Source organism: Pipra filicauda, unplaced genomic scaffold (assembly GCF_003945595.2).
Source record: "Pipra filicauda isolate LSUMZ 115617 unplaced genomic scaffold, ASM394559v2 scaffold169_size1572857_pilon, whole genome shotgun sequence".
Lineage (NCBI taxonomy): Eukaryota > Metazoa > Chordata > Aves > Passeriformes > Pipridae > Pipra > Pipra filicauda.
In genome coordinates this window covers 1,121,858-1,142,739 of record NW_024104206.1, presented here as the reverse complement: position 1 = coordinate 1,142,739, position 20,882 = coordinate 1,121,858, and the positions used below count along the sequence as shown (strand labels likewise).

At 43.0% G+C, this 20,882-nt stretch overlaps 1 protein-coding gene across 1 annotated transcript; it reads left to right on the top strand.

Moving 5' to 3' along the window:
- The first annotated feature begins 297 nt into the window (after window positions 1-297).
- LGI2 (leucine rich repeat LGI family member 2) lies at window positions 298-20,029 on the top strand. The gene is made up of 8 exons (XM_027713767.2): window positions 298-476; window positions 578-649; window positions 3,557-3,628; window positions 6,783-6,854; window positions 7,370-7,441; window positions 8,526-8,695; window positions 13,319-13,483; window positions 16,028-20,029. Exons 1-8 carry the CDS (start codon window positions 298-300, stop codon window positions 16,843-16,845), a joined length of 1,620 nt encoding a protein of 539 aa, XP_027569568.1. The 3' UTR covers window positions 16,846-20,029.
- The last annotated feature ends 853 nt before the right edge of the window (window positions 20,030-20,882 follow it).

The window sequence follows — 20,882 nt, the reverse complement described above, 5'->3', positions numbered from 1 at the left end:
CAGGTCCCTCAGCCGCTCCCCAGCAGGCTTGTGCTCAAAACCCTTCCCCAGCTTCGTTGCCCTCCTCTGGACACCCTCCAGCACCTCGGTGCTCTCCACCCCTATTTTTTGGGGTAGCATCTCTCGGGAGCCACCAGCGGGGGGCCACCCTCGCTTTGCCGGGAGGCGGAGGGCGAAGATGTCCCCCGCCGCGCCTCGCCCCGCCCGCCGGGACCCCCCCTCCGCGTCCCGGCGCCGCAGCGGGGGCGGCGCCGCGCTGATGTCAGGGCGCGGGCGGGCGGGCAGCGGCCGTGCGGGATGGCGGTGCCGCTGCGGTTGCTGTCCGCGCTCTGCACCGCCGCGCTCGTCCTGCCGCCGCCCGCCGCCCCGCGCAGGGCCCCGCGCTGCGGGCCGCCCTGCAGCTGCTGGCGGGAGTCCGCGCTGTGCGTGGGGGCCGCGGGGGCGCCGCGCAGCCTGCCCGCCGGCCTGGGCTCCCTGTGAGTGCGGGGGTACGCGGGGCGCGGGAGGAGGAGGAGGAGGAGAGATGATGGAGGGGTGCGGGGCAGTCCCGCCTGATGGGTAGCATCTCTTTTTCCAGGAGCCTGGTCAACGGGACCTTCTCCGAAGTCAAGGACAGGATGTTTTCCCACCTGCCCTCCCTGCAGCTGCTGTAAGTATGGCACTGGAAAGGAGCACGGCCAAGTAGCACTTCGCCCGTTTCTCCTAGAGTCCCTTTAAGCATAGAGCCCCCCCGTTTCTCCTAAATAGAGTCCTTTTCCCTTGTGAAAAAGGAGGTAACAGCTAAATCCCCAGCTTGCGCAGCCCCCCGATGTAGCCGCCGTTTCATAACAGGGATGCATTTTCCGCTCATAAACTACTTTGTAAAATGTGTATTTAGCTACTGAAGTAGGGTGGAATGTTTTCTGATGCCCTAAGTTTCTCTTTTTTTAACTTCAGCTTTAATTACTTTAGGGCTGAGTTTTCCTCTCTGGAGTCATGTGGTGGCTCTAACTCCTGTTCACTTTATGCCAGGGAGTCTGACAGTGGCTTTGGGATGTTGCAAGCAGGATGGGGCAAGCAGAGGCTGCCGAGACACACTTTAGAGGGAAGCCTCTGTGTGTGAAGTGCTGGTGTTGTCTGCAGCATGACTCTGCTTCAGTATCCAATTTTGAGGGTGGCCCCTCGGATGCCTTCTGACCCAGTGGTCCACTGTCCCAGGAGACAGTGGTCCTGCTCCCAGCACTCTGCAGCCTTCCCTCTTTCATGTCCTCGGGCAAGTCACTTTGCAGTGCTGAGGTTGTAGTTAGGTGCATGCCTGAAGCTCGAGGAGCTTACCCAAGCTTGCTTAATTTAGCTGTCCTGGGAGGCAGTAGCAGGGAAGGTACAGACACAGACTGCGGTACAACCCCCCTGGGGAGCCTGGGTACTCGTTTCTCTGGTAGTCTGCGGCGAAGCCGAGCTGCAGCCTGTGCCCTGCCTAGCCCAGTGTAGGCTGCCAGGAACGCCTGGATACCAAGCAGACTCTCTATGCCTCCCCCTCCACCCCATAAAGACTGGCTTACCCCCCAGGCAAAGGCACGCTGCGAGGAAAAATTCAGCAAAAAGATCTGAAGCCTGCCAGAAACCTAGGCTGAGTGCTTTCCACAGAGTTAGATGTTAAAACTGGTCTTAGCAAGAGGTGCCTAAAGGCATCTGGTAGCATGATGGCCAGCCTCCTCTCCTCAGGCACCCCAACTCTTTGACTCAAAGGCCTATCTCACTACTAGGGGCAGCAGCATCCCTTGCAAAATGCTGGGGAGAAGTGGGCAAAGCAAGGGGTGGAAACTGTCATCTCCTTTATTGTGACATCAGTCCCAAACCCAAGTTTTTGTGAGATTTGGGGATCAGTACAGAGCCCTGAGGAGAGGGCGGGAGGACTTTGCCCATGGGTGGATGGGGGCAAACAAACAGCTGTGCCAGCTGGGAAAGAAAAGGAGGAATCCTAGGATGAGTTAAGAGAAACTGTGGGTGGAAAATTAGAGATGGGGGAAATCTGGCTTTTTTTGTATGGTGGTATTAGGAAGAAGCAGGAAGAGCAGAAGAAAGTTGTCCCTTTTCCTTAGCTGTAGTAGATTTCCAGGAGAAGATGTTGGGGTGAGGGGAATGGTGGACAGAGGTCAGTTGTTGAGGAAGTCAGAAGTCATGTCACTTTATGCGGTAAGTCAGATGTGGCAGTGAGAGGGTTTTGTCACCATTGTGACTGCCTTGGGCCCTGACAAATTCTGTCAGTTAGTGTAATTTGTGACTATTCCCTTAAACATGAGAAAAAATAATGATTAAATGGCAAAAGAGCTGCATGCATAATTGAGCACTTGGGCACCTCAGGACAATGTCTTCTGTGGCAGTAGTCATGGTAAAATAGTAACGCAAGGATTTATTTTTGATGGCAGTCTGCATCTTTGTCAGATTTCTTTGGGATAATTTAAGGAGCATTTGTCTAGCATTAGCATACTATCCAAGGACCACAGGGAAAGTTTGCATTTCATGTTCATTAGTCTTCTAAATTAATTTTAGTGAAATGCCTAAAACCATACAGAAAGAGGATTAATAAGTTGCTCTAATAAAGCGATTAGTGCAGACATGTTCATTCATAGCAAAAAATTCTTAGATTTTCCAAAAATTATTTCTTTTGAGTAGTGTTCATTTTTTATACCAAATAAGAAGTTTTGCTATTTTCTTGAAAGGAAATCACTCTCTGTGCCTTTGAACACCAACACTGGAAATAGTCCACTGTTGTACTTTGATACAGCAAGGAAGGAACTTTGCTGACAAGGCCCCTGTAGCATCCTTCTCCCCGATTGCCTTGTCCTGGCTCAGGTGACAGCCACTCTGGTGCAGCTCTAATATGTTTTGCCCCTGAAGTTCACACAGGAGAAGGGCAAGGCAGTGCCTGGAGGAGGCAGCACCACTGCTCCTCCATACCACCTGCGAACACAGGGCTTTGCTTTATCAGGATAGCAGGAAGGACTCTCCACCTCTGGTGATTTGGGTATGTCTCTGTTTCCAGCTGACAAACTGGGTGCTGTCCTCCCACACCATGGGCTGTACCCCATCTGCAGGTCAGGCTTGGAGCATCTCCCTGGGAGCACAGAATAAGTGAGCACTGACCCACTGCGACTGCATAGATGAGAGCTGGTGCTTCTGAGCTTATGATTGGTGCTGAGATGATCTTAAAAGTTGTCGTTGGGGCAGGAGGGGTGGTAAACAACTGGCATCCACACTCAGCAGACCTGCCATCTCATAATGGCTTGTCCTGCTCAGGGGACCACAGAATTGAGGACCAGGTTGCATTTAGCCAAGGTCAGTGGCACAAAAAGCATTTTCCTGGGGAGCAGTGGACATTAACTGCCATCACATAATGCCTTTGGTTTGTTTTTTTTAATAGACCATTCCACAATATTTTATGTGTGCTGCATTGGTGGGGCAATATGGGCTCAAGTCAGTAAGATTAGTTTGGTCATGGGCAATAAACACAATAGGCATAATCCAATGTGTCAGGTTTTAATGTGCTTTCCTAATGCCTGCTCTCCATTTTCAGCTTGCTGAACTCCAATTCCTTCACTATTATACGAGATGATGCCTTTGCTGGTCTCTTCCATCTAGAATACCTGTAAGTTTGGTACTTTATGTCCCCTATAAATAAAGATATTTTGATAAGTTGCCAAGGCTCCTGCTGTAGAGTCTTGGTCTTTACGGTGATTCCCAAGAGCAGGGGAGATGAAGGATTTATGTTTCACTCCTGTGCGAATGTTCTTTACGGTGGCTCACAATCTTTCAAAGGTTACAGTGCATTGTTAAAAGATGCCATGAATGCAAGGTGTCTCTGTGCAATTACAGCACATCAAAAAGGCATTGTTAGCAAGAGCTTGTCTTGGCTTTCCAGAACAGTGTCATCACTACCAAGGGGATTTGAACCTCAGACGAGGTGGGAAAGCCTGTCCTGACCTGCAGGCAGCCTGAAGAGGAATTGCAGAGTATCTGTGTACTGCCCAGAGCAACCTTGATTACCATCCTCTTTCTCTTCCCCCAGCTTTCTTCTCCAACTTCTCCTTTTTTCTGATATCCCATTTAATGCCTGTGTCATTTATGTTTGTATATTAATTATAAATACATAAACACATAAATATGTCATACAACATAAATTATTGTAATTGTTTATATTATGATTTAAATTTGGTTTACATAGTTCACTTACATTTTTTACATTGCTTTCATTTCCTACATTACTTTCATTTCCTAATCCTTATTTTTTGTTTATTTTTAGTTCTTTTAAATACTTTCTTTTAAAAAAAAGTATTAGCCCTGCTACAAGGTTGTCTTTCCTTTGTACTCCAAAGGACTGGCATTTCTCTGTGTTACTGGATATGAGCTGGTGTGTTTGAAACTATGAATACAACCTCAAAAAAATTCCTCTTTCCACCCACCTTTCCATTCTGAAAGGTAGCTGTGGAAAGCATTTGTCCTTTTCTAAAGACAGACCGATGCTGATAAAGCTGACTCTTGCTAAAGTCTTGCAGACAAATAGGTATTAAAGTTAGAAATATTCAGGGTTAATAGTCTGATACCTGCGGAGCAGCCACCAATGGAATTTGCAGACCAAAAAACAGAGGATAATGGCAAATGGTGTATGCTAAAATCCATGATTCAGCTACACCTGGATTTTTCAGATAGGAAGTTATCTAAGTATTCTCTTTTACTGGTGTCTATAGGAAAAAGAATTATTTACTGTATGTTTGTGAAAAGGAAGAATAACATTTTTATGTTGTATCATTAATTACTTATTTTTCAAGTGCTGATGAGCTTATCCCTGCAGTCGTGGCCGTTGCACTGGTGACTGCAGCCAGATCCCTGTCCAAAAGAAACATCCTACTCTCCTCAGCTGTCCCCAGTCACCAGCTGCAAGCCAGGGAGCAGGATGAAGATTGGTAAAGCCTTATAGTTTCAAATTACTTTAGCAGCTGAACGAGTGGTCTTGGGTACTGGCTGTGGTTGCCCTTCCAGCCAAGTCCATAGAGCTCTTCCTCTTCCTAGCAAATCTACCCTACACATTTTGGGAACTGGCTGTGAGTAGCCTTTCTCTGTGGTTCGTTTTTTTGGCCATGCAGCCAGGAAGACTATGACAGCTTCCATAACTCATGTGTCTTAGTTACCAGGGATCAGACTTTATGGAGAACGAGGAAACCTCACTGACAAACAAGAATGACAAGTGTCTTTGTGTACAAAGCAAAGTCTCTGGATGAAGAGCAGCTGGGGAGCACCAGCTGTGTCCTGTTGCACTCGCGGCACTGATAATGACATTCAATGCACTCAAACTAATTGACTCTGTGTACAGAGTCTGGGTAAAACAGGTCTGATAAAGACGGGAGCTTTGCTGGTGAACAGAGTGGTGTTCCCAGGGTAGCACCTCTTGGAGACCAACTTTGGTGACTCATGAATACGGCAAATTACTGAGCCCAAATTTGCATCATCTTGCTGTGCTGTTTGCAGTGAAGCCTTATGTATTTGCACGGACTGGTGAGCTGGCGCTGTGCAGGGATGCCAGGTGCCAGTGAGGGTGTCAGGAAGCAGTGTGGCTCTCTGCTCTGCAGATTGAATTCATGTCCCCAGACAGCCTTGTAATGGCTGACCCTCTTCTGACACTTTCTACCTAGACACAGCACCTTCTCATCCAGTCAGGGTCCCAGTCACTTTGGGAAGGATCTTGGCTACATCTAAACTGCAGAGCCAAGAGCACTTGCCATCTTCTGCATTCCCATCTTGACTCTTGAGAGAGGAGACCTTGTCTCACAGCATTTTTCTTGTAACTTCTCTGGAAGGCAAACAAGGATGCATAGGAGGAAGGGAGGCATTTTTATCTCATCAAACCTTTTATAAAGTCAGCATGCAGTTGTCTTCATCCAGGTACAGCTGTACCAAGCAATATCTTGATGGCCACCTGGCTGCAATCGCTTTGCTGGGCTGATGGTGTATTTAGGGATGCGTCCTTAAGTGCTTAGGGGTCAAGATGCTCAAATATCAGCTCTTTCTTTAAATGCTGACATGCAGTCAGGAGGAGCAGCGTGCTCCTGGAATCGATATGTGCCTGTCATTATTCCCCCAGCCCACGGGGCCATGACTGGTGTGCAGCTGGGCACCCTGCAGAGGTGATGTCCCAGCAGGAGAGAGCTGAACTGCGGCAGCCGGAACAAAACCAAGGCAGTGGTCGTGCCGTTTATGCAGACATTGAATGTCTGCAGCTCCAGTCACAGCTGTGTGGGTGTGGAGGTGGCACTGTGCATGCAGCCACGGGAGCTCCCAATCAATGTTGGTCTGCACCCCGAGCAGCCCTAGCACCTCTGTGCTGCCCCATGGTTTTAAAAGGCAGGTGATTTGTGAGGGGAAGGTAGGACTTTAGCTTCTAAAGCCCATCTCAGGAGCCCCTTCTGTGCAGGTCTCTTGCCTCACACAACACATCCCAAGAGAATAATTTTTTTTGCCTTGTTCACTTTGTTCCTTTTCTGCTGGATGTTTTTTGTTATGTGTTGTCCCTTGTGCTACCTGGTACTTACATCGTTCCTTGCAGTCTGCCCAAGGAAAGAGGATAAGGGAAAGTGAGCAGCTCCACTGAGACTTCCTACCTTTCAGTCTGAAGGAGCTGCCCAGGAACCTGCTGAGTTTGGCAACCATAGCTTAAAGCACTAGTGATGCTAATAATAATGTTAATTAAAGTGATGCTAATAATAATGTTAATTAAAGTATTTTAAAATACTTTTTTTCCCCCCTAGATTCATTGAAGGAAACAAAATTGAAACCATTTCAAGAAATGCATTTCGTGGCCTTCGAGACCTGACTCACCTGTAAGTTGTTTAAGACTTGATAGAGTAATTCCTACTTGAACGAAACTCCTCTGGGGGACCACTACACTGAAACCTTCTCTTCCCCCTGTGCGTCAGCTTCCTCCTTCTGCCAACAATGTGCCTTTCATAAATTAAGAACTGGCCTTAAAGCAGTTCCTGCTCAGGCAGCACCGCAGCACATTGGGGTGGGGTGCAGCTGGTACCCCCAGTGCTGCACCGGTACGGCCGCCACACCGTGACTAACATTGCTGCTGCTTTTCAGCATCTCACTGATTGCTCTGTGTGCTACATTTGCATTGCGGCAATAAAAAACCTTTAAATATTTTACTTTTATGTGATCTTCGAGCAATCCCCATACTTGAATGGGAATAACTAACACCTGTTCTGGGTAACTACTAACAATGCCAGTGGCAGGACGGTATCAGATAATTAACAACCTGTAAGTGAGCTCAGACTTGGTAAGAGCCACCAGAAAAGAGTTAGCAGTGATACTAAACTCTAACTTTCTTTTCCAGTTCTTTGGCCAATAACCACCTCAAAGCCCTGCCAAAGGATGTCTTCAGTTATTTAGATTCTTTAATTGAACTGTAAGTAATGACAATCTTTCTACTGAATGCCTGCTTTTGTCACTCTCCTGTTCTCTGTTCTAGGTTTCTGGGGGTGTGGTGCTGTATCTCATAACTACACAGAAGAAAAGAAAGTGTATTTTTTTTTTCTACCTTTTTTCATTTCATAATTATTTACTTGATAGACTCCTCTAAAGTAACTCCTTTTTCTTATATCACTGTTGCTCCTCACGATGCCGTATATAGCTTGTGTCATTGTACTTCCTTCTGATATTTCATGTAAATTGTTTTTTAGGGAAAGGGAGACAATGAATTTTAAAACTACAGTTTCTCTGAACAGTTTTCCCTGTTAATATTGCATGCATTCCCTGAGATTATTTTAGTTAAAAGCATTAATTAAAAAAAAAAAGCTGCTTTTCCTTGGTTTTGTGCAGTTGTAGCACATTGCTAATATACTGTCAGCGTTTCCTTGTATAACTGAGCTACTAGTCGGCTTCCCCTGTTTTTGGCCTGGCTTTCCCAAACAGCAAAGTATAATTGTAAGCCACGAAATTTGCCAAGGGATCAAAGAACAAGTACAATGTGGAATTGCACATACATTAGTAGAGGGAGGTTAAATTGACTCTACATCAACAGCGACTTAAACAATACAAGCCTTACATCTGCATTTTAATGTAACTCAGAAATGGTGCCAGCAAGGCCACTCGGTCAACCAGCAGTACTGGAACAGCTTAGTGAAGGAATGGGATTTATCCATGTCAGTGGTAGGTGGTGTGAAGGAGGCTTGCAGCAGATAGCCTGACTGTCAGGATTTATTTACATTACAGTCCTAATCCTATAGAAATTTACCAAAAATTAACTTTACACATGAATCACAGTGTTCTATTACTATGATTATAAGTGAGAGTTTTTCAAAAAAACTCAGTGAAGGAGAGCCCATATTAAGAGTCCAAATAAAACTTAAGAGACTTCCCTGTTCTCAGTTCAGAACAATTCAAGGATACTCAGATATTTTGAAATTCAGCATGTCAAGGTGATAACAGTTCTGTAGTACTCATATTGCTATCAACCTTTTCAAATATGTTTATTTCTGTGTGTTTTTTAGAGATTTAAGGGGAAATAAATTTGAGTGTGACTGCAAAGCCAAGTGGTTGTTTTTGTGGTTAAAGATGACAAATTCCACTGTTTCTGATGTCCTGTGTATTGGTCCAGCAGAATATCAGGATAAGAAGTTAAATGATGTGACAAGTTTTGATTATGAATGCATCACTACAGGTATTCAGAATGTATATTTCTAAGCACACTACAAATGGTTAAATATCAGACATTTAGACTATACCCTTTCGTTCTGTGAGCATGACCTGGGGGGAGGAAAGGGTTACATACAAAGTACATCCAAGGACTAGAACAAGTATAAAATGGGAAAATTACATTTCAAAGCCGAAGTAAGTACTGAGTTTTTATTTGGATTAAGTGATAATGGGAAAAGAGCTCTGACAATTTGTATTCCAAAAGACTTGATTATGACTCACTTTGTGGCTTAATTTTCATCACAGAATGCTTTCTATTATCTGGAATAAAGCCATATAGTTATGGCAGATGAGCTTCACAAAATCTCAGTATTTCACAGAAAGCAATAAAAATAAGTTCAAAAATGTGGCTATATCTGTTATATTTATTTAATAAGCCACGACTTATTAGCATCAAATGTGGTGCCAATAGTGCCAGCAGTTCTTCATGGAACTCCATTAAGTTGGAGAGAAATGTCCAATAATACTCTGACTACTGTCTGTTTAGGATCTTCATTTTTTTTAGGTAATGTAAAGCATGCTGAAGGAAGTGAAGAGAAAGTTGCATGTGATTATGCTTATATTTTATGACCAAATAGCTGCAGTTACCTATCTTTAAATGTAGTCACATCATATAAGTGAAAATATCAGCTGCGAGTATTGTTTTTCACCTTTTATGTATAAAATGTCAGCCCTCTGCCTTTTTTTCTACACAGTAATATCAGAGATGTTCGAGTTCTCATCTGTCATCAAGTCAGTCATCATTATTAAAAGATAACAGAAAAGTTGATTACTAGTAATGTGAAACAAAGTTTCAGGAAAAGGTATGAAAGGTAATTCCGTGGCAATATGTGAAGGAAAAGAGAATGAACTCAGAATTCAAAATTATGACAGAAGAGCAGCAGAGGTAAAGTGCAATAATCTGCTGCATATAAGGATGTCAAGCACAGGAGAGCAATGAAGCTTAGAATGGTGCCACAGTTACATTCCCATGTCTGCCAAATCACTGAGAGGCAACAGTACAAAGTAAAAGCAGGCTTTATTTCGTTGCAGTCTGGTTTAAAAGCACTAACAATGTGCAAGAGCAAGCCATACTGATCCTCAGACCTATACTGACCTACCTGCCCTCTTTCACCTTTTCATACCTAGAAACTATGAAGTTGTTACAGGCAAAATTCACCCTTAACATTTGTCACTTCGTGTGCTCCAAGGGCAATTACACCAAGCACAAATCTAATTTCATGTGCTATAGAGTTTTTGGGGACTGAAAGTGTTCTATGGGGCTAGAGTTGCCCAGCTGAATATTTGCTCAAATGCCATTGGAGAAGTGCTTCCACAGCACAGCACAGAGCTGTCACACACTGTTGTGTATGACCCTCATGGTCTGCAATATCAAGCCACTGCTGCTTTTTCCTTCTCTGCCATTGCCTCCCCCAGCTCCAAAGGGAGCCCATATTCAGTGCTTGAGGATTGATTAGTCAGAGGCTCAGGCTTATACCATATTCTGAAGTAAAGCAACATACGCTGTAGGTGTATTTTCCTTTCCCAGTCAGTGACAGGAAGGGCTCTACAAACGTCTTTCATTCGTGCTAGATTTTAGTATAGTGTTTCCCTCCTTTGCCAGGCGGGATCAGACTTTCCATCGTTTCTGGTCTCCAGTACTCTGTGTCAAGTAAGACTGGATGTAGGATGTGGTAACAAAGCAGTTTGCTTGATAAATGGTGCATCTTGTCGGCTCAGTCAGTTCATTGCATCAGCTGAACTGCTACAATGGTAACAGGAGGAGAGATGAAAAGAGGTGCTGCCAAATTTAAACAGAAAGAAAGACAAAGAACAAAATGGTCCTGTTGCTTCTTCACAAAGAAAGTGATTCAGTGTTGGTGATCTGCACTTCTAACTCTTTTTGTGATAACATCTATCTTTTCCATTTCTCAGTGCTTGCATCATGGAAACAGGTTAAGCCGTTTCACTTGGTTTCTTGTGTTCCTCCCACAACAGTGTGTTAGGGGGCTGTGCTGTGGCTGTAAGCACTACTTTGCCCAGACCTGTAGGCAGGGATCATCTCACTGAGCTGGGAAAGCTTGTTTTCTCCTTTCTTTAACTAGCTGGGACTGCCTTCTGGAGGTGGTCCTGTCTTTCCCCACTGGCTAGAAGGGAGGTAGGTTGCAAATTAATAGGTACCTGCTCCATAAGTGCTCCTGTGCTGGAAATCTCCTGTGATGGGAGAATGGAAGGGATAGTTAATGCTCCCTGGTGCACACCCAGGTCGTGGGTAGCCTCACCTGGAGTAGAAGTTTCCACTGCAGGGAAGAAGGGGTGTGAGGAGAGTGTGACCAGTTCACAGGATGCAGTTTAGAAGCTGCTGCCCAAACATATCATCACTGCCACTTTTCCTTAGTGTCCTCCAGCGTCCTACCTGCATTCTTTCCTCTGCCAGCATCCATGCTCCTGTGTGCTGGGATCAGCCAGAACAGGGTCTGCCGGAAGAGAAATCAGCCCAATAAAAGTATTGGGTCCCTCATCCATGAACTCCTCATGGCAGTTCAACTGCAGAGGGAGCAGAGGCAGAGTGAGTGACTGGAGGACAAGGGGACCACCCCAGCCTCAGCCAGCAAAAACCAGCATGAAAACCACGTCTTGAGACAGGGAGAGCAAAACTATGTATGGAGTGGGAGAGAGGGACTGCAGCAATGGGGAAAGTGGGGGTTGCATCCTCTTCCCTCTCCCATGCAGGGGATCCAACTTAAAAGAGAAAAATGTTGGGAAAGAGCCCCCTCAATCCTGTGTTTCCTGTACTAGCTCTGTCTAGCATTAAAGCAAGGCATGTAGAACTAAAGCAAGCCCCCAAAGCCTAAATTTTTGGCAAGACTGATGCGGCAGCATCTTTTTACTGTGTAACCCTGTTCTACATTAGAGTCTGGTATTTCCAGAAGGTGCTAAAAATAGTGGGTTTTACTGATTATAACAGATTTTGCTAGCTATTTTTACATACAGATTGGTTTGTTTCAATTCACAGAGTTCTCCGAAGTGTTTCACAACTGTTCAGACTTCAAGACATGTCTTTTTCAGGATTAGTTTTTTATTTTTTTTTTCTCAAGATTTAAAGATTTTTTTTATTTTCTGTGACTCTATCTGCTGTTGTTCCATCCTTTATCTATCTTTCATGATTGGTCAGTTAATTTTACTTTCTACATACTTTGGTGTCAGTTTTCTCCAGTCCTTTTAGTTTCTCAGAGGGAATGAAGATAACTTTCCTGTTTGCCTAACAGCATTTATGAACCAAGCCCAAGCTCTATTTATAACAGTCTCTCAAAGAATGAGGACTGTCATTTCTTTCGCAGCTGTAGAATCTGCTCTGTTTGTTTAATGGTAGTCATCTATCTTTATTCTCCAGAAGTGTAACTCCTCAAGGGCAAGGCTTTCAAGCATGCAGAAACAGAGGGTTCTTCATTCAGAAGCAATTATTTCATAATGCACCAAAATAAGGGACTCGAGTGAGGACTTAATTACCATTTCACCAAAATCCCTGGACGCTCAGGCCCTTCCAGCACAGGAGTGTGTGATGACGGCATGTAACAAATAGAACTTAAAACAGAGTAGTGTGTGGTTCTGCAGAGAAATGCCATCATAGCAGAAGATGCCTTTCTTTTTCTATGTATCTCTTTGCATACATTACTTCAACACAGGCATCCCGCCCCATTCTAGTCCCAAGTGCTGGCTTTTCTTTGCCAGGTCTGCTATACCGTGGGTTTTTTCCTAATGACAATGACATTGCCCAGCTGTCAGGTCAAAGATCAAATTCAGACCCAAGTCTCCTTGCTTTGACCCAGATTGGCTCTGTGCTGACTGCTGACTTACACCAGGGTGACTTTTATAATTAAATCTACAAAGGCACTTAGGTTTTGAGAAAAAAAAACCTTCAGTTTCAGAGTTACACTCCTAATTTTTACAAGTTGCTCCAATTCCTCAGTCTAGGATAAGTTTTCCACTGGATAGTAATTCTCAGGTTGGTTGTATTTTATGCCTAAACTACATTACAATGCCCCATAAAACTTTGTGTTAACTGAGTTTTTGATTACACCACTTTGTCTGTGGTCTAGATGAAATGGGGTTATCCCTAGACAAACTGATATCATTTCACTTTCTGTCTGGTTTAGCATATCACAAATTGCTAGTGATTAAATTTGCACGACTTAAGAAGTTATTGGACTTCAGCTGGTAGTTTTCATCTCTCAGCATCAAAGTGATTCTGGCAAGGCCATTTCGCTTGGCGAGAAAGCCACTTCCAGCTGTAGGAAAGGAGACTTTTCTCTCAATATTCTGATTGCATTGATAGTAGCAATCAGAAGAAATCTGATTTCTTTCACTATTTACCTATTTGATCTCTTTGGCAACTATATTTTCCTAGGACAGTTTATGATACCTAAAGCAGGAGACACTTTCCCCTGTTGCTGCATGCCTAACATAAGCATTGACACTTCCATTCTAGTGTTATACAAAATCCAGAGTATTTCACTCATTTTTCAGTGTAAATCATTATAATCAGCTACCACTTACTCCGTGTCTCCAGCAAGGATGTAACCTAACTGTTGTAAATGTATATTTCTAGATTTTGTTGTTCATCAGATTTTGCCCTACCAGTCCGTTTCAGTGGATACATTCAACTCAAAGAATGATGTGTTCGTAGCCATTGCACAGCCCAGCATGGAGAACTGCATGGTGCTGGAGTGGGATCACATTGAAATGAATTTCAGGAGTTACGACAATATCACAGGTATATGAACACTGGAATTCCAGTCATTGATGAACTGTTGGCATTTCACAAGGATGAGATTCATAGATGGGACCGGTGTATTAGGTTTTGTCCTGAATCCCTGTTGAATTTGGCCAATCAAAGTGTGTGATGTCTGGACATGAGTGAGTCCACGGAGTAGTGCATCTTGTTAATACATGCACATTTAACTTCACTGTAGCACACAAAATGGGCTTTTTTTGTCTGATCTTGTAAATTGTTCTGAAGGCACAAACACTTGCTGTGAATGTCACAGCATGGCCCGGCTTAGTAGAAGTTGAAGGAGCACTCACTCTTGCCATAGTGCCTATAAAACAGAATATAAAAATACTCTATTGCATGTAGAAGAAAATAGGTCTGAAGGATGCTTTTAGGGTGAGTTGGCCAGGAACCCAGCTGAAGAGGGCATAGAAATATTTCAACCATTGTTGTTACCCTAAGAGATGTGCTGTAAAGCTTCCATGTTTGCTTTCAATTTAAAACATGCTCAGTTAGCATCCTGGACATACTACTGATCAAACAAAAAGCTCATGTGAGTGCCAGGTGATGTTCTAAAGCTGATTTTCTAACAACTGTTCTGTCCCTAACCAACACTCACTGTGCTCAGTCACACCATGACAGCAGGGACAGAGTCTTTAGAGCTGTTATCCACTGCTTGATTTCCCAGCTGCTTCAAGCTAGTGGTTCTGAAGACTTGGGAGTTAAATTTATCATGGAGCATCCTTCCCTCCTGTTCCTTGTTATGTGTGATAGATTATTTTTTACCTTACATTTTGGGAAACAAGGAGCATGCTGTGTCCTTATCTGGTGTTGAATTCTACAAAGGCAACAAGCACTTACCTCCTCAGATCAGCTGTGAGTGTCGCTAACAAAAGTTTTCGAGATGCTACCCCTCTGCCAGGAAATGTTGGAAATGAAAAATGTTGTACTTTTGGGTTTTGTTGTGTTTTGGTAGATTAGGGTGAAATATGTACCAGTGGATGTAAATTGAGAAGTCAACAGCCCAGAGAGAGCTAGCTGAGCCTAGAAAAACTCTGGAATTGAGCTTGAGAGTTTGAGTCATTTGCAAAGACAGCTGCCGTCCAGGCATATTTCACCTTCCTGTGAATTACTTGATCAGGAGACATTTCTGCCAGGGACTCGAGTCCTAGCTCCACACCTGGAGTGTGTGCCCAGGCTTGTTTTTCAAACAACCATCCCGTGTTCCTGGAAGGCCTGAGCTCTGAAATGTACGTGAGCAAGAGATTTTTGCCAGGGGACACAGGCCCATGAGGAGCATCTTGCAGAGCCTGAAGAATGTTTGTAGAGCTCTGGAGCCAGCTATGTGCTCCACAGGGAATTCCATCACTATCTGTATGCTTGGCATTCAGATATCTAAATTTAGCCATTTACAACATGGGCTTATGGAGCTGAGCTAGTTGTCAAGGTCGCCTTTATAGCGAACATGCAGAGAAAGACGTTGCTGTCCTCTGCAAGAGGAGACAGGAGACAGCTGAAAGCTCTTCTAGAATTAATTTTGACTAAGGTAGACCAGAAGGAGCCTGGATGATCAGCTCAAGCATTCATGCCTGCACCACAGATACCTTGTGGTATTTGAGATGAAGGGACTCACAGCGCTCCCACAGTGAGTGGGTGGCTGGTCATTCCAGGCCAGCTGTGAAAGCCATAGGTAGGGGCACAGCAGAGGAATCAGGACAAGTCTCCTGTTGTGATTGACCAGGCAAACATCAGGAACTTGTGCAGCTACAGTTCTACTTAAACTGTGTGCTTCAGAGAGGAATTCCTCTCTTCTTCCAACAAAATCTGTCTTAATAGTCTGGTGGTTACTTTTTTTGATGTGATTCCTGTATAGTGTAACTTGACATTCTCAAAACAGACCATAACCTGATCTGATCTAATCTGGCAACTGCAATATTCCTAAATATTTCTAGTTTAACATAATCTCAGGAATACCTAACAGAAACAACAGAGTTAGATTTATCTTTTTCATCCTGCTGTCAGATGATATACCCACAAGATGTATCAATATTTCTATTTACAGTAGGAAAAAAGCTGACTCCAACTCTTCTGGAGCAAGAAAAATATGCGATATTTCATTCTTCTAGTTAAGCTGGAAAGACAGACTTTCCAAGAATAAGAGAACTTTGGATTTCTGATCGGCAGCAAGACAATAACTCTTTGTTATTTTGAAATAATAAAATTTATCTTTAATAGTTATTTTGGATATTAGGGGCTGTGTGTTTGAACGAACAGAGAAGTAAAAAGTATTGTGGATAAAAAGGAATTAGCATTTTACGATATATAATACGTGCATACCTTGCAGGGTGTGACATTTGAAGTCATCTCTCCAGTTATTGGGAAGAAAAATGCACAAAAAGAAACTGTGATGGCATGTAACAGAAGACCAAATTATGAGATGGTGAAAGTTTAAAAAAGGGGAGGGGTGATTTGATAATCTCTCTGGGGCTTAAAGGGTGCTTTGTACTGTGATAATATACATGCCTTTTTTTTTCCTTTGGTCAATAGGTCAGTCTATAGTGGGATGTAAAGCCATTCTTGTTGGTGACCAAGTCTTTGTGGTGGTGGCACAGCTCTTTGGTGGCTCACACATTTACAAGTATGATGAAAGCTGGACAAAGTTTGTCAAATTCCAGGATATTGAAGTATCTCGAATTTCCAAGCCAAATGATATAGAGCTTTTTGAGATAGACAGTGAAATGTTTTTTGTCATAGCAGATAGCTCTAAAGCAGGTTTGTCAACAGTGTACAAGTGGAATAACAAAGGATTTTATTCGTATCAGTCCCTTCATGAGTGGTTCAGGGACACCGATGCTGAGTTTCTTGATATAGATGGGAAATCACATTTAATTCTCTCAAGCCGTGCCCAGGTTCCCATTATACTCCAGTGGAACAAAGTCTCCAAAAAGTTTGTCCCACACAGTGAAATCCCCAACATGGAAGATGTCCTGGCTGTGAAGAGTTTCAGGATGCAAGATAACCTGTACATCACACTCACGAGATTCATTGGTGACTCCAGAGTTATGAAATGGAATAGCAAACAGTTTGTGGAGATACAGGCTCTTCCATCCCGAGGAGCCATGACACTGCAGCCTTTCTCCTTCAGGAACAATTACTACCTAGCCTTGGGAAGTGACTATACCTTCTCCCAGATTTACCAGTGGGATGGTGAAAAGAAGATATTCAGATTATTTAAAGAAATCTATGTGCAAGCACCACGATCTTTCACAGCTGTGTCAACAGATCGAAGAGATTTTTTCTTTGCCTCTAGTTTTAAAGGAAACACTCAAATATTTGAGCATATCACCATTGACTTGAGTTCATGAAAAGCTGCTGGAGTGAAATTTATGTAGAATGACATTTATACACAAAATAAACAAAAAGAGACCTTTCCAAAATCAGGGTGCACCTGTGGACTATGATGACATTTTCTGAACTTTTCAAACTTGCATATTAATCAGGGACTGCCTTTACTTGGTTACTGCATGACATGTCCATTTTATCCTTTTTCCAAGACATTTTGCAATCTGCACTCATTCAAAGAGCAGTGCAGTGCAGGATTAATATTGACATCTAAGAGAATGATCTAAATTTTGTTCAGAAAACTACCTTGAATTGAACATCTCCTAAAAGAAAGTGAAGAGTAAGCCATACAAAGCATAGAAATTATCTTGACTCCTAAACTAACATGTTAGTAATGATTTTAATACTAGAGCCAGTTCTTCATGGTTATTGATGAATTGTAAAAACAAACAGGAACATTCCAGAATACATTTTATTTTGGTTTCTTGAGGTCTGCCTTTGTGGTTTGTAGTAAATCTGAGGCATTGTTTTAATTCATTGTAGACTAGAGAGTAAGTCAAAATCAATTGCCATTTTTCTTCCATTCACTTTTTCAGCATTAAAATGTGCATAACAGGTAGCCCAGCCCACAGTAACTGGGTAGCCAGGAAAAGAAGAGTGTGTCACTTTCAGACTACAAGGTCTTAACCAGTTAATACAGACAGAAAATGCCAGAGGTCTGCGTGATGCCATGAACGAATCCACTCTCTGTTTTAATAGGTATTCCAGAAATCCATCCTAATTCATTCTGCCCTAATTTATGCTTTTCCTGATGATCCTAATAGATTCTGGGTGTTTTAACATGTTATTCTGTTGTGACCTCTCATTCCAGAAGGCAAACCTTAAGCTTAGCCTGAAACACGTCTACATTTATGCACTCCATGTTGTAGCTCATCTGTGCACAATGAGATGATTTATTCTCTAGTGTTCTCCCCCCAGCACAGTTCACAAGCAATAAGTTCAGATTTGGGTCATCACAAGCTGTATTTGGGGAATCCTCCTTCTGTCTTAACTCTAACTGTGACTTCAGTATTACCAAGTCATTTGAAACCAAGGCAGTTGGAGCTGTTTCAGGCTAGAGCTGACCCTGCCTCCGAGAAGGATTTCCACTTGGTGGGTCCAGCTTTTTGCCAGATTGCCAATTCCTTGAAGGTTAAACAGGAGGATGTGGACAGTCTGCACTTCTTTAGTGGTTTGGGTGGTTGCAGACCAAGGCATTCAGTCATCCTAAGTAGGGCAGTCCTGGCACACAGAGTCTCTCTCAGGATAACAGAAGGAGCTGTTGTCCTGGAAGGACCCTTCACCATCCTGGTCCAACAAAATTGTGTATTGGAGTTCTTGTTCGTTCAATTACAAATATGTTTCTTGAAGTTTTCATACCACTTAGCATTCTGGGTTGTTTCATTGTGTCTTGCTGCTGCGCTGCTGCCTTGGATTATAGGGAGGCTTTGCATAAAGCAGGTAGAGCAAAAGAAACTGTCTTTTATTCCTTCATACTCAGGACTATTTCACTGTCCCTCTGCTGAATGAGCTTCACATTTTCCCCCTGGACATGTGAAATATGGCCTATTATCACAAATAGAGATGTTCTCATAGGCTTTCTGATATCCAAGGCATGAAGTATGCTGCAGAAGGGGATTATGTATAAGGGCTCCTGTGAGGAGTCATAACCTACAAGTGACCTGGCATATTACAGTCCTCCCCAACTTTTGCCTCTCTGCTATGAAATAAAGTTATCAGTGGCCTGTCAGAGACATAACTCATTCTGTTCCTAAATTACCTGCTATTTTTTTTTCCTACAGAGGTGCTCAACCTGGTTTTGTTTTTAACTACACTGGCATCCTAGCCCATCCAGCCCTCTGAAGTAGCAAGCGCTGCCCTCCAAATCCCAATGCAGTGTCGGTCCCAGTGGTTCAATCAGACCAGTAGATGCAAAGAAACCATTTGCAGTATGTTTTAGCAATACTTCTCCTAGGATTAAGAAACAAAACAGAGATTCCCTGCCAGGGAATGCAACTTCTTACCATGTTACCAGTGGATATGGCTGGCAAGCAGTGTTTATTTAACCTGCGTTGTGGGAAAGCATTTCGTGTTGCTTTTTTATTGAGCGTGCAAGTTTAAACAGAGTTAGATACTCTGACAAGGGGGGCATTTCTCAGTGCACCAGCATTTGCTTTTAAGGCTCACTATGAGTACAAGTCACTCAGCAAAGGGCATCAGAGTGGAAGGCTGGTTTAGAGAAATTGGATCCTGGCATTTTTAACTTGAAGGGTAGCAAGAGGATGGTGGAAAAGGGCCTGTGTATTGAACACCAGTAGATTGTACTCTTTCAAGAGCCAAGGGGATTTTGAGACTTGGCTATCAAGTTGAATTAAATTAAAATGGTCTCTGCAGAGACTGGCTTAATAAAGAGGATAAAGTGATCCACAGGAGTCTAGCTCATTCACATGGGACTAGGAGAAGAGAGTGAGGGAAATAAATTCTGCTGGCAGGCTGCCGCTTCTGCTGAGTAGCTCTGTTGGTTGGTCAGAAAGCCCAGCTCAGCATCCCTCACGGCCCAAGGAAGAGCCTGGAGTCAGGCACTGGCCTGCCTGCTCTGCTGAGTTCATACACAGGAGGTCAAAGAAGCTAAGAGGGAGGACAAAAAGGACCAGTTGATAAAGAAAAGGTTACAGTACTTTTCACAGGATTAAACAAAGGCAGGATCTCAAAAAGAGCCTTGGTCTGCTCTTTCTGCTCCCAAGGAAAAGCTGCAGGATGCAGCCATAATAACAGAAATCACTAATCGTCAAAAATACTTTCTGCCTTTCCAAATGCAACAGCAGGATTGTCTCTATGACCTATATTCTGTAATAGAAATTGGTTTGAATAGTAAATAAAATATTCATATCCATAATTCATTTCAACTGTTAGACCATCAAGACAGTGAGAAAAGAAAACAGAACATGCCAACTGACAATTTTTAATATATTCTAAAATACATAAATCTATGTAAAGAACAGTAGTTTATATAAGCATCAATTTAATATGTGCTAGCTACAGCAGGAGCATTTTAAGGCTGTATATACATTGAGCTTTTTTTAGTAAAGAGGAGCTGGTGCAATCTATGCTGCTGACACATGTATGTACTCTTTCAGTATATGAATAAAATGTAGTTAATGAGACTAATTTTGGCGTGTCATGCGTGTTAAAATATCCACGTTGTGAAGATCCACAGTGCCAGAGGAATGGACAAGGTGCAAGCTTCTGCTTCTCTGCCTGAAGTAGTTCAGACCTCAAAGGTTTTGCTGTTCACCAACTTTCCCCTTCACTCTTTCCTTACACCCCATCTAGTGTTAGCAAGTATGTAATGCGGCTATTGCTGAGATTCTGGGTTCATAATAAGCTCGGTTCCTTCCTTTCTTACCACAAAACCGAGATCTTAATTTTCAAAATAACTTTTAAAAATTTTTAAGATACTTAAGTGGGTTTCTTACATACTGAATGAATAGAAACCAAGTCCTAAAATTAATCCTGAGACTTTCTGATCTTTGCTCTGGGGTCTCTTAAGATTTGTTAAATTTTTACTGAATCATTGACATTTACTCTAAAATTGAAAAAAATAAATCTATCAAATGTGAATACATTTTATTTAAAGCAATACTTAAGTGTTATCTACTGATCCTGCTAGTCACTGGTGCAGGGAATAATTCTTTGGTTTCCTCCTAGTTCTTCAGCAATTCTCTATAACTAATTATAGGTTTGTGCAATCAAAGACATGTCTGACATACCATAATGGGATGCAGTTGCTGGGATCATTGCTTTCCTTTCGTGTATTTCACCTTTTTATGGGTCAGCAGCCCTTGTGGTGTGGTTCACTGAAACTCCGTCATAGCTCAAACATCAGTTGCAAATCAGCACCATTTCCTCATCTACCATCCCCTGGTTTCTTTGCCCTTGCTAAGTGACCAATTTTTTTCCACCCGTTACCACATTCTTCAAATCTTCCTTGGAAAGTTTCTATTACTCCTTGAAAGTCATA